Raw genomic sequence first — 13,810 nt, 5'->3', positions numbered from 1 at the left:
AGTTAGGGGTGTACTCTTGTGGCCAGCAGTTTAGACATTAATGGCTGTGTGTTGAGTTATTTTGTGGGGACAGCAAATTTGCACTGTTATTCACGCTGTACACTCACTACACTGTAGCAAAATGTCATTTCTTCAGTGTTGTCACATGGAAAGATATAATAAAATATTTACAAAAATGTGAGGGTTGTACTCACTTCTGTGAGATACTGCACATTGTTGTGAAATATGTCTCTGTACCCTGTCTGAATTTGGGCATATTTTTAGCCAGCCAGCAGTTTTTGAGCCAGACCTACAATATCAATACAAATATAACTTTTCCCCAGACAATCACCTTCACATCACAGAGGTCACAAGCCAGGAACAAAAGAAAATTCCTGAAGACCTTTGTAAAGCTGACTGAAACCATATAATTTCCAAAACTCCATAGCACACAAATTTAACTTTTTGAAATACTTGACAATTTTCCCAGGAGTCCTGCCAAAAAACTCAGACCTGGATGATCCTCAGTGTCAGATCTTATATGGACAGATGAAGTAGAACTTTTTAGCCAACAATATTTTTGGATTTAAAGGAAATGGCCTTCTCCATGTTCAGGTTTTAAATGATCAAGCCTTATCAGTTTGTAGACTTCTCTATGCAAACTAAGATAATGTTTAAGACTATCAACACATTCTGGAGTGAAATGTGCTGCCCACCAGAGAGTTTGGTCTCAGTGGCAGGTCATGGGTTAAAAACACCCAAGAATGGCTAAGGACAAAACATTGGACTATTCTGAAGTAGCCTTCTATGAGCCCTGATCTAAATCTTATTGTAGAAAAAAGCTGAAACATGCAGTCTGGAGAAGGCACCTTTCACACCTGAGACAGCTGAAGCAGTTTGCTTATGAGGAGTGGGCTAAGGCTAAAATACCTGCAGAGTTATGCGAGTAATGCTGTTAGTATGGTCAAGGTGCATAATTGAGAGTTACAGAAATAGCTTGCTTGCAGTGATTGCCTCAAAATGGTTTGCAACAAAAAATTCACAATTCAAAAGCAATTATTTTCATTATTCAATTTTCAGTAAAAGTTTTATTTATTTATAGTCCAATGGAAGGGTACCAACAATTTTGTCCACATGTGTATATAAAGGAAAAAGAGTTGACCTAAAGAGCCTTGCAGAGGTCCAAACCCTAGTTTGCATACAGAAGAATACATTTACAAACAGATCAGTCAAATGAGATCACCCTTGATCATCAGCAGGGTTGTTCAAAGGTAAGCTGATCGGATTTTGGTTATCGGATTGGATCAAATCTTGAAAATGGGTTGTTCAAAAGGGAAAGAAGGAATCTGAAATCCGATTAGATCACGGAATCCAATCATAGTTTTAATCTGGATCAAACCTTCAGTTTGTGTTGTTCAAAACTTGTCAGTAGGATTTGAATAACTTTGATCCAAAAAAACAGGATCCCAACCCGATCCTGGTCCCAACAGGGGGTAGGATTTCAAGGTGGATTCCAGGAGGAAAATGTAGTAAAACTTTAAAATTGGTCAAATAATACATGTGTCATTTAGTGCATATACTTTTATTTATATTTTGCACTTGACTTGTGTAACTATTGTAACAGTGATAAAATAGATATAGCAGACATAGGCTACCAATTAATCTATTCAGTATAGTAAAGTAAAAATAATGAAATATGCAATAATCTCCCAAACAGATTTCAATAACAAACAAAAATAATATATTCCATTTTTCTGTCATTCATCACTGTATATTAATTTCAAAGAAACAATCATCAGAGATAAAATGATCAGAAAATAATGTCTTGCATCCCTTACTATATGTCCAGCCAGTCCCTCGGACAGAATGCCAGAGGTTGGTCTGGTTGTTCAACAGGCTCAGGTGCATCCAGTGGTGTAGTCTAGTTTTTTTTAGTGAGTATACTGTGATCCCCCCCCCCCTCCCAGCCTCATACGCACCCATCCTAGAGCGACACCCCACAGGCACCACCACACTCACTAATGCATAAAATATACATCTACATGTAACTGAGAGCATTATTAAAGGCTGCTAATGTGTTCTCAACATTCCAATTTATTATAAGCAACAAAAGACAGTCAGCTGATAAAACCTGTGCTCCAGGTCCCATATTCATATAACATTTAAGGCTTTAAATGTACATTGAAAATTGACAGCTGATAAAACCTGTGCTCCAGGTCCCATATTCATATAACATTTAAGGCTAAATGTAGCTCTTAAAGGTATAGTTCACCCAAAAATGTAAATTATGTTATTTCCTCACCCTCAATTTGTTCCAAAACTGTATGAGTTGCTTTCTTCTGTTTAACACAAAATATGATATTTTGAAAAATGTTGGTAATCAGACAGTTGGCAGCACCCATTGACTTTCATAGTGAACAATAAACATTTGTTCAGTTCTATCACCAACACTCTTTCGTTGCAGAATATTATGAACTGAATGAACTGGTAGTTTACAAAGCTTTCCAAAATTATTTGTACTCGGGCTGTGGGTGAAATGTCACCCGAAGCTGCTGTAACTTTAGGCGCAGGCTTCCGAAAACACTCAAAGGGCATTTTTACATCTGGTCACTTCATGTGTTTTCTCTGATCCGATAGCTATCTAATTTTTTTAAAACGGTTCCATTTACATTAGGCCACATAAATGCGTCTTGGCGAATCGGATATCAATCTGATCTTTCGACTCCCGCCCAATATGCAAATATATTTTACCTCATTTCCAGGGTAATTGAAATTGAACACGCTTTATTGTATGCGGTTGCTACAAAAAACAGCATTTACTGTTTGCTGCATTTTTGCTGGGGGCAGCAGTGCATTTTAAGACCCAACGAGACACCTGGGTGGAAGATCGGAGCCAGAGCTGGTGGGAAAACATATTTGTTTCTGGCGCGATGCACGACTCCCGAGTCACCTGGTCACCTGCATTTACACCTGGTCTTTTTACGGATAGCTATCGGATAGCTATCGGATCACAGAAAACGCCTGAAGTGACCAGGTGTAAAAAACCCCAAAGAGTGTAGTTTGAGTCTGCTTTCATTTCATACCTTCTTTTACATTAGTTAGTTAATTTCAAATTTGCACCAAAAAAGACCGCCAAGCAACTGATTTTCCTCCTTGGTAGGTGACGTCAGATCAGGTCACAGGCCACGGAAGCCCCAATGGTCCAAAAACGTTAACACAGATGGGGTGAATTTATGAATGAAAGTTCTGTCACAAAACTATATTGTTACGTATCCTCACGCTTTTTAAGTGGGTATACGGAAATCCTTGGCCTTTCCTAGTGGGTATACGGCGTATACCTGCGTATCACGTAGACTACACCAGTGGGTGCATCATAAACATCATCACGGAGAGGGACATTGTGCCTGGTAGCGATGTTGTGCAGGATGATACACGCTAGTAGTATGTCGCATGCTCCCTGTGGTTCCACTCGCAAGTAGTTAAGGCATGCAAAGCGTCTCTTCAGAACTCCATTTAAACGCTCAATTGCACATCTTGTTTTGCAATGAGCAGTGTTGAAGCGTGCCTGCACAGGTGTGGTTGCTACAAGAAAAGGAGTCATCAGCCATGGTAGGAGTGGATAGGCACTGTCTCCTAATATTATGCCATCTGGTCGGTTGGTTTGGAGCTCTCTGTATAAAGCACTCTCTCTCAGGACACGTGCATCATGAACAGACCCAGGCCACTTCACAACACAGTTTGTGATGATGAGGTCAGCATCGCCCACAAGTTGGATGTTGATGCTGCGCCTCCCCTTTTGGTTGATGTACTCCCAATCCCTCTCATGAGGTGCTTGGATATGCACATGAGTGCAGTCAATATCCCCAATAGTATATAATAGAAGGGTCCTTTGCCGAATAATAATGATGCCTATGAATTACTTCTAAAACAAGAGACTGAAAAAGCAGAAGCACAGATACTCTGCCAGGAGTATCTGTGCTTCTGCTTTTTCAGTCTCTTGTTTTAGAAGTAATTCATAGGCATCATTATTATTCCGCAAAGTATTATCACTTTTTTCAACCAATAGCACTATTCGGACGGGACTAGTTTTACGTGAGGACGTGCAATTTTACCTCAGGACGTCTGTAATATTAATTGGCCAATTCGCACGGCACAAGACATCTCAGTAAAACTAGCAGAAGTGGGAGGGGTAACTCGCTTTACGCACCACAGTAACCTCCTTGTCGTCATGTGCGTATGACGTTGCTTCCTGTTTCAAGCGCCTCCATGCTTGCAAAATGCGCCAAAAACGTTTAAACAGGAAATGACGGAATTTTACCGTACATATTTACAGCGGGTCTTTTCGGACAGGATTAGTATTACCTGAGGTAATTTTTCCGGACCTTTTAACAGAAGGTAAAAGTCGGCGTAATCTTTACTGACATTGTCCGTAAAGATTACCGAGATGCAAGGGTGTCGATTTGGGTAGGGACGGTAGGGAAATGTCCCTACCAATATCCAGGGAACACTCAATTGTCCCTAGCAATGATTCGACCAAGTATATATATATATATATATATATATATATATATATATATATATATATATATATATATATATATATAAAAACCACTGATATCCGTCTGTGTCTTGTGCTTTTTTACTTATTTCATTTAACATTTATCTAGGAATCATTAAATAAGATTAAAATATTTTACAACGGCGTTCTGGAAAAATAGCGCAGCTAGTGGGACACAAACGGTTAACAGATTTACCCCTGCAATGAATCCTCTGTAACTCAACTCTCTAAAAGGATTGGCCTTTGCCTTTTTTGAGTCCTGCCTCTCTAACCCACGTCGCTGTTTGATTGGCTTTGTCTTTCTCGCTAATGTGTTGAGGTCGGCCGCAGCTATATTCCGTTGTATGAAGCAATATGCAACGTGATTATGCAGGCTACCGGTATGTGAGGAAGAAAGTATTCTTATAACAACAGTTTTATCCACAAAATACGGGGAATGTTGTCCCCACCAATGTCAAATAAATGATGTCCCCACCAACGTCAAAATCAAACTTTCGCCAATTGCCGAGATGGCACATTCGGACGGGAATAAAATCACCGAGAAGCTCTGGTAATAATTACTTTATTCCCCACGTCCCCACGTAAAACTAGTTCCATCAGAATAGTGCTTAAGAAATCAAGCTGACCAAACTGCAGCAAACCAAAGCCAAAGCAGATCTTGGAAATGCTGGTCTCTCCTCCTCAGATGAAAAAGAACCTTGAACATTCTTTATTTTGTTAACTATTGGACATTTAGCCATTTTATTTTTTAAGATGTTTTCAAAATATCCACAATGTATTTGTTAATGTATATTTGTTTTTTATTTTTGTGACTCAGCTGAGGGGTCATAAAATAAATTATGAATGGAAGTGGATGTTTATGTTATTTTTGTGTTTTGTCTCAAAATAAAAAACTCTTACAGTGACCCCATGTTGGCTCTTCTACCTGTTCTTTACATAGCTGGTAGCCCACCTTGGTAGCCCACGTAGCCCAGGTAAACCTGCATAAATGTACGACGGATTACCTGATCCTGAATAGAAAAAATGGGATTTCCAAATCTGGATCATTTTGATCCGGATTAAACTTTTTGAACAACTGGCCCTTGGGGTTTTAAAGGAAAATAAGTTTTTCGTTTAACTCGTAAATACTAGTACACACTCCATATCAGTAGATGGCGTTAATGCACATATTGTTGTTTGCCACCACCATAAAGCTCAAGAAGGAAACTTTTTTCCGACTAAAAGGCATGTAAACAAATGAACGGTATGGTTAAGAGCTTTAAGGCGCTATCTTCCAGTAAATTTTAAATTTGACATAAATTTACATTATCTAATGGATAGTGAAGGCGTGAGGACTGACCCCCAGCTTCAGCAGTTCATTGAAACTGAGTCTCAAAAGCAAAGATTTCAGCAGCTGGTTCATCAAATGACGGAAGTATGTTGGGTAAGCAAGGTCAAAACAAGGAGCTAATAATAGCATAAATTTGATTGAGCTGTCTGAGTTAAAGTGATACAGCGACTCTATTTTGGTAACGTTTCTCCTGGGCCTTCAAGCTATGTTTTACGATCTGCTAGGCAGCTAAATACGTACAAGGCGTCACCGAAAAGGAAGCAATAAAAATACCATTAAACAGCACGTGGTGTTCTAGGAAAATGTGCAAAAATAGTCTGCAGTTCTGCGCCCCGAATGAAATAACGTACGATGAATTTAAGTGAACAGTCCTAGAAGACTACAACTACTACTACTAAAAAAAAAAATAAAAAAAAAAAATCTGTGGCCCACTCCCAGCGGCATGCCATAACACGGCTATACCTCTAGTAAGTGTCGTCCAAATAAGATATAATTTTGTATGGCTTATATCTATACCAATAGATAAATACAACATAGCCACTAATCAATAATAAACCCTTCTAGAAAACTTTATATGGCCCAAATTTGTACTTTATGTAGACTATTCTATGGCTCAGTACTGGCCCTTATGTGGCACTTATCTCCCACATACAGTATGGCACTAAAATCCATTGGGACATCATTTTATTTTTATTTGCATATTATTTTCTTTATACTGGGTTTTGGTTTTCTATACTTATCAGAGAATCTGTTTGTAGATTGATCTGCACGAGTCAGTGTCAGCCATCTTGACGTTCCTCAAAAATAAAGCAAGATCCAAGAGGATTCCACAACTGCCTTATGATGTACAAATGTGCACAGAGCAACCTACAAACCATTGCAGTTCAATCCAAATAAGTAATGGGTGAATACAGTTTTGTATTTCCAACATATTTGTGAACCAAATACTTACTTCAAATAATTTTATATTTGTGTTTTAGTCACTGTATATTTGTGGATCTTGTTTTATTTTTGTTGTTCAAGTTATGCAAGAAATAAATAAATGCAATAGTTTCTGATACACGCATATTAGCCCATCAGGCACCAACGACCATGCCAGTATCCCCATTTTGATATTTGATTTAAACTTTAGCTGAAGCTCTTGACCTATATTTGGATGCCTAGTTAAAAAGTGCCTTAGACCCAATTGAAAGCTTGATTTAGTTCTTATTCTTAGTTCAAATATATTTTTTCTGTTGACATATTCTATGCTACTGTTTGACAATACCATGCTTCCAGTTGTGCAATTTTTTAGTTTTGCTGAGATTCTTGCCTGTCTCAAGGATCTAATGAAAGAATTCAGATGTTGAAGGTAGATATTACTAAATAATAATGTAATTAAAATAGGCAGCAGCATAGAAAAAAGGCCACATATCTGAGGAGCAGGTGTGGGGTGGGCTGGAGAGTGGGAGAATATGGAGAAAGAGAAGAAAAGGGGCTGCCTTTCCCCAAATGTTCCCACAAATGCTTGGCACTTGAACCATCTCCTCCAGGTTTTAGATTGTCAGTTGTTGAGCCACGAGCTGGGCTTTCCCTTATATTTGGTTATATGATAAACTGCTCATTATGTCTCTGAGCACTTATGCAATTTTTCTTCATACCTAAAATTACTTTGTCAGTTTTGAAATTAGGAAAACCATCTAAAATGTTTCTGAAGATTTGAAAATTACTATGTGTTATGTACATTATATTATAACACATTTTATATACTATTTACCATCAACGGGCTCTAACTTTACTTTTCCACCAAAAATAAAAGGAAAATGTTCAGATGTAATTAAAAAACAGTAAAAATTAATTCATTTAAAGTTTAACTGAAGCTCCTGACCTATGTCTGCATGATTGTGTTGTGCTGCTGCCACCTGGATTGGCAGATTGGAATAGCTGGTCAGTGTGCAGGTGTACAATTGTACCTTTTAAATTGGACATTGAGTGCAAATTTTAACTTCCTTAACAAAAGTTTAACTTCCGTTTTCCTTATTCCATCATTGACAGACTGTTGACTTCATTTTGCAGGCATCTTATAGAGATTACATACAACATATTAGAGCTGCCTTTGTTAATTTTCTAAAATTTTTGGGAAGAGTCACGTGGGTTCTTATTTTCTTTATTATTTTCTTTGTATCTATATTGTGGTTCTCTTCATTAGTTTTTGAACATGTACTTTTGCCCTGTCTAAATACAATGTGAATGTAACCTGTGGTTTTGTACTTGTCTCTATAGGAAAAGTGCACCGATAAACCTGGTCCAAAGCTTGACTCCAGGACAGAAGTGTGTTTTGTAAATTGTGTTGAACGTTTCATTGACACAAGCCAGTTCATCCTCAGCAGACTTGAACAAACTCAGAAGACAAGAGACTCCTTCTCAGAGACCATAACAGACTAGCTGCAACCTAAAATCTCAACAGACAGAACAACCATCTGTTTCCATACTCCTTGTTTTTGTTTTTTTTGTTTTTTTAAATAACTTCCGTTATTATATTCAAAGAGTGCCTGATGTATAATAATAATAATTGAAGAATCTTGTCTAAGAAATAGTTCAATATGTACATATGCTTGTACAAGAGGCCAAAAATGCTTGGCAAAAGTTTGTATATTAAAAATGGAATTGCTTACATTTAAAATCTCTGGTGTATGAAACCACAAGACAATCTTCATGAATATACTTCCAAAGACATCCTTGTACTATCGTATGTCTGCCTGCTTATACTGAGAATTCTGGTATTGAGTGTGGCGTTACTGACGGTTTCCTTGGGTTTGTAGGAGCTAAGGTGGTTTTTGAGCTCATGTTCCTTTTATTTTTTAGAATCCTCACACACTCACTCATTTTCTACCGCTTATCCGAACTATCACGGGTCACAGGGATTTTTTAGAATCCATTTTTAGAAATTCAAAAATACTAAATTTATTAAAATTGACACTAGATATTGTGACTTTTTAAACCCTTTTATTGGCTTTACTAAAATTAAATTAAATGGCCTAGCAAAAAAAAAAAAAAAGGTAACAGATCTTCATGAAGCTCACTTCAAAGCTGCTGTTATATTGGTTGAGTAAACAGGTTCTCTTGAGTCACCACCAGTGTTTACATCCATTGCCTAAGGGCCATGTACTTTGCGTTTGTTTTTTATTTTAATTTTAAACTGAATTAGAAAAAAATGTTTACTGCTGTAATAATTATAAACTATTCAAAGTAATTGGATATGTAAATTCAATAGGATCTATTTTTGAGTTATTAATTAAATCATTGTGCCGAAATCAAAATAGAAAAATGATCAAAAACATTTTTTTCATCATGAAATGCATGATTAAGCATACAGCTTAATAGCTGGGGAAGTATTGGTCTCAGATACATGCTTGTGCTTTGTGACTCATAAGACATATGTTTGGAAATAGGATCTGTCTGCCAATGGCCATTCATGCTATCGTGAAACCATATTAAGTTGTGATCTTGAAAAAACAACTTCTGACTTTTATCTTAAGTCTTAAGCATAGATTTCTATTGGACCTGTGGCAAGTTGTTAGACACCACCTCAGAATCAAGGTACTCAAACAGAATTAACGGTATACCATTGGACGGTGGTACTAAAGGGAACTGTATTTAAACTGTTGAGCTAAGGAAATGTCCAGAAATGTAACAACAAATACATTTCCTGACAAAATGAGCAGAATAGTTACAATACCAGAACACTTACATGAACACATACATCAGTTTATGTTTTCAGTGTTATCATTGTCTGGTTTAAAGTTTTAATTTGTAGGTACAGACTATTCAAAATGAGCTGCCTTCTCTACTGTTCATTAACATGTCTCTTAAATAATTTGAGGGACTTATACAATAATAAAGTACAGCGTCAAATTTCAATACTACAAAGGATGTGCTGTGGTCAAGTTTGTGACAGCTGTATGTGTGAGGCAGTCACACTTTACTTCTGCATATACTTCCTTCCCTTTCTGTTAAGAACTACTTTTATGTAGATGTTCAACACACATGATGCATGATTAGCCAAGTAAAGGATGATAAACCAATACTGCATAGTCTGACTTTGATAAACTTTACCAACCAGTATGAATTTCTTATAAACAAAATGCATTCACAAGCTGTCAGTGAAGACATGATCTAAACATATGAAAATACCAAGTGTGAACATTTACTCAGCTATCACCTGTTCAACAGGTAAAACTGTTCTAAAGTAGTGGAAATCACTGTATTATTATATGTTATCTGAATACATAAGCTTATACTGTAGTTTGGCTAGTGTATGAATGGTAGGAGGGAGAGATTAATGCCATCACTCAATACTTTTTAAATAGCAAGTATCAAACTTTATTTCAGCTTTAAGACATTTAATTTTGCTTTGCTAAGATAGATTGAAGAACCACAGGTGCCATTTGTGCCCCACTGATGTGCTGTATGTAATGTAAAGGTTAATTTCCAAATTTTAAACAGATCTACAACATTTAGAAACAGCATTTAAATTGCAAATAAATAATGTGTTTTCTTCAAATATAAAATTAAACTTGAAAATGAATCATTCAAAGCTTAAAATGTAAATTTCCACAAAGGATCAATTACAGTAGTTTCTAAAAATGCATCCCATAGCATTCAATCAGCCCTTTTACATGAATTAACCTCATCAGGAGGTTGCAATTTCCACATTACTCCAAGATCATGGGAAGAAAGGAAAAATAATATTTCATGCTATTTTTTGTCAGTGTTAATCACTAATAGGTACAGACCTTTCACCCAATTGTCTATATGCCTTGTTCACAACCCAGTCTAGTATTGAGCCAGACAGAGTGATAGATCGGGATTCAGTACATGTGACCACACTGAAGAAATTACCCTTGGCTATGTGTGTTTGGGAAATATTCAATTCAATTCAAGTTTATTGTATAGCGCTTTTTACAATAGACATTGTCTCAAAGCAGCTTTACAGAACTTAAATATGGAGCAGAAGGTAAACGTAAGGAATAATAAAATAAATAATGAATAATAAAAGAAAAAGAATGTAAAGTAGTGAGTGTATAAGTACAGCTGTAAGAGTGTAAATTTGCTGCACCCTTAAAATAACTCAACACACAACCATTACTGTTTAAACTGCTGGCCACAAAAGGAGTGTACCCATAAGTGAAAATGTCCAAATTGTGCCCAATTAGCTATTTTCTCTCCCCGGGGTCATATGACTCGTTAGCGTTACAAGGTCGCAGGTATGTGTTAAATTTGGTGTTATCGCGCTCACTCTCTCATACTGGTCACCAGACGTTCAACAAGGCACCTCATAGCAACGAACTCAAAAAATAATTGTTGCTCTACATATGCTATATGTAGAGCAATATATGCTATATATAGATGGCGTAGGCTACAAGCAGATTGCCAAGAACCTATAACTGAGCTGCAGCACGGTGGCCAAGTCCATACATAGGGATACTTAGGACAGGTTTGACACAGAACAGGCCTTGCCTTAGTCGATAAAATGCTAAGTGCACGTGGTCTGCGTCATATCCAGAGGTGTGTTTGGGAAATATTCAATTCATTCATTCATTTTCTACCGCTTATCCGAACTTCTCGGGTCACGGGGAGCCTGTGCCTATCTCAGGCGTCATCGGGCATCAAGGCAGGATAGACCCTGGACGGAGTGCCAACCCATCACAGGGCACACACACACTCTCATTCACTCACGCATTCACACACTACGGACAATTTTCCAGAGATGCCAATTAACCTATCATGCATGTCTTTGGACCGGGGGAGGAAACCGGAGTACCCGGAGGAAACCCCCGAGGCACGGGGAGAACATGCAAACTCCGCACACACAAGGCGGAGGCGGGAATCGAACCCCGACCCTGGAGGTGTGAGGCGAACGTGCTACCCACTAAGCCACCGATATTCAATTCAATTCAAGTTTATTGTATAGCGCTTTTTACAGTAGACATTGTCTCAGAACATAAACATGAAGCAGAAAGTAAACATAAGGAATAATAAAATAAATAATGAATAATAAAAGAAAAAGAATTAACAGAATAAAAATTCAAGATTATTATTAGATATATATATAGTTCACAATCTGTATGTATTTTTCCCCCTATGAGCAAGTCTGAGGTGACTTAGCAGAAATAGACATATGAATGCTGCCAGCATTGCTGCCGAGGTTGAAGGGTTGGGGGGTCAGCCTGTCAGGGCTCAGACCATACGCCGCACACTGCATCAAATTGGTCTGCAAGGCTATAGCCCAGAAGGAAGCCTCTTCTAAATATGCTGCACAAGAAAGCCTAAAACAGTTTGCTGAAGACAAGCAGACTAAGGACATGGATTACTGGAACCATGTCCTGTGGTCTGACGGGACCAAGATAAACTTATTTGGTTTAGATGGTGTCAAGTGTGCATGGTGGCAACCAGGTGGAGTACAAATACAAGTATGTCTTGTCTACAGTCAAGCATGGTGGTGGGAGTGTCATGATCTGGGGCTGCATGAGTGAGCCAGCACTGGGGAGCTACAGTTCATTGAGGGAACCATGAAGGCCAACATGTACTGTGACCAAGTACCAAGATGACCACTGCCTTGCTAAAGAAGCTGAGGGTAAAGGTGATGGACTGGCCAAGCATGTCTCCAGATCTAAACCCTATTGGGCATCTGTGGGGCATCCTCAAATGGAAGGTGGAGGAGCGCAAGGTCTCTAACCTCCACCAGCTCTGTGACGTCATTATGGGGGAGAGGAAGAGGACTCCAGCAGCAACCTGTAATGCTCTGGTGAATTCCATGCCCAAGAGAGTTAAGGCAGTGCTGGAAAATAAAGGTAGTAACACAAAATATTGACACTTTGTACCCATATCTTTAATTTTGATTTTATATATATATATATATATATATATATATATATATATATATATATATATATATATATATATATATATATATACAGAGAGTAAAACAAGGCAACAAGTTAAAACAAAGCTCAGAATAAGAAACACAATTCAAAACTAGAACAGGAACTATCACTAAACACAAGTCACTATCTCGACAAAGCTACTATAAACGCATGACCCTCCACCTTCTTCTTTTGCTTCCTCTTTAAATAGATGATCGGTGATGAGGTCATCAAGGTGGAGGCAGAATCAGAACAGTCTAGGGCAGGCCGGAAACTCTGGCCTGGAATCAGACTTGCACACAAACATGTACACAGAATACAATAAACAGCAATCATCAAATTCACGGGTTGTAACAGCCTTTACCATGGATGCTAATTAACTCACATTTTGGAATGAACATTGCCACAGGACCACCAGTACTTGTATTTACCTAAAACTGTTTAATAATGTTCCAGCAGTGCAACAACATAATAATTGACCATAAATTGTAAAAACTTATAAACTTGTTTATCTCATAGTATGGAGTTTTTGGTCAAACCTGGTACCATTATATTAAACCTAACCATTTTTGCAAGTTATCAAAAATATTGGAACAAGTGAATGTTTTTTTGTTGAACAGATGTGCCCTTTGTCTAATATATTAATAGTTATCTATTATCTAATCTATTATCTACTCTTGGCTTAAGCACTTTTTTCACCTGCGATGACTGCATTTGTGCTAAAATGAATAAAACAACATGAAAAGTTGTCTATGAGAGAAAACAAGTCATTTTTGGAACAGAGTAGAGTGGTAAACATGATCCAAGCCATTAGACAAGCTCTAATCTTCATTGTTGATGTAACCAAAAACGATTTTGTTTATGTGAATTCAGAATAAATGATTGAATTCAGACATCTACAGAAACATTCTGTCTGCCAATTTACAGAGAAATGCAATCAATTGAACTGAGTTATTTCATCATGCAGTAACACAATAACCCAAGGACACAAAGGACTAAGGGTGAAAAATTAGAATGTTTTATTGGAAGGCCATGTCA

General features: G+C 37.6%; 1 protein-coding gene across 3 annotated transcripts; it reads left to right on the top strand.

The window, feature by feature from the left end:
- The first annotated feature begins 5,715 nt into the window (after positions 1–5,715).
- timm8a (translocase of inner mitochondrial membrane 8 homolog A (yeast)) lies at positions 5,716–8,522 on the top strand. 3 transcript variants are annotated; one of them, XM_027135124.2, is made up of 3 exons: positions 5,716–5,960; positions 6,626–6,764; positions 8,130–8,345. In XM_027135124.2, exons 1-3 carry the CDS (start codon positions 5,850–5,852, stop codon positions 8,144–8,146), a joined length of 267 nt encoding a protein of 88 aa, XP_026990925.1. In that variant the 5' UTR covers positions 5,716–5,849; the 3' UTR covers positions 8,147–8,345. The 3 variants fall into 3 exon arrangements, with proteins under 3 accessions (XP_026990925.1, XP_026990922.1, XP_026990924.1); XM_027135121.2 differs by having other exon boundaries at positions 5,717–5,960; positions 6,626–6,771; positions 8,130–8,522; XM_027135123.2 differs by lacking the exon at positions 6,626–6,764 and having other exon boundaries at positions 5,717–5,960; positions 8,130–8,522.
- Positions 8,523–13,810: the final 5,288 nt, after the last annotated feature.

Source organism: Tachysurus fulvidraco, chromosome 17 (assembly GCF_022655615.1).
Source record: "Tachysurus fulvidraco isolate hzauxx_2018 chromosome 17, HZAU_PFXX_2.0, whole genome shotgun sequence".
Classification (NCBI taxonomy): domain Eukaryota; kingdom Metazoa; phylum Chordata; class Actinopteri; order Siluriformes; family Bagridae; genus Tachysurus; species Tachysurus fulvidraco.
This window is presented reverse-complemented; position numbering and strand designations above follow the sequence as displayed.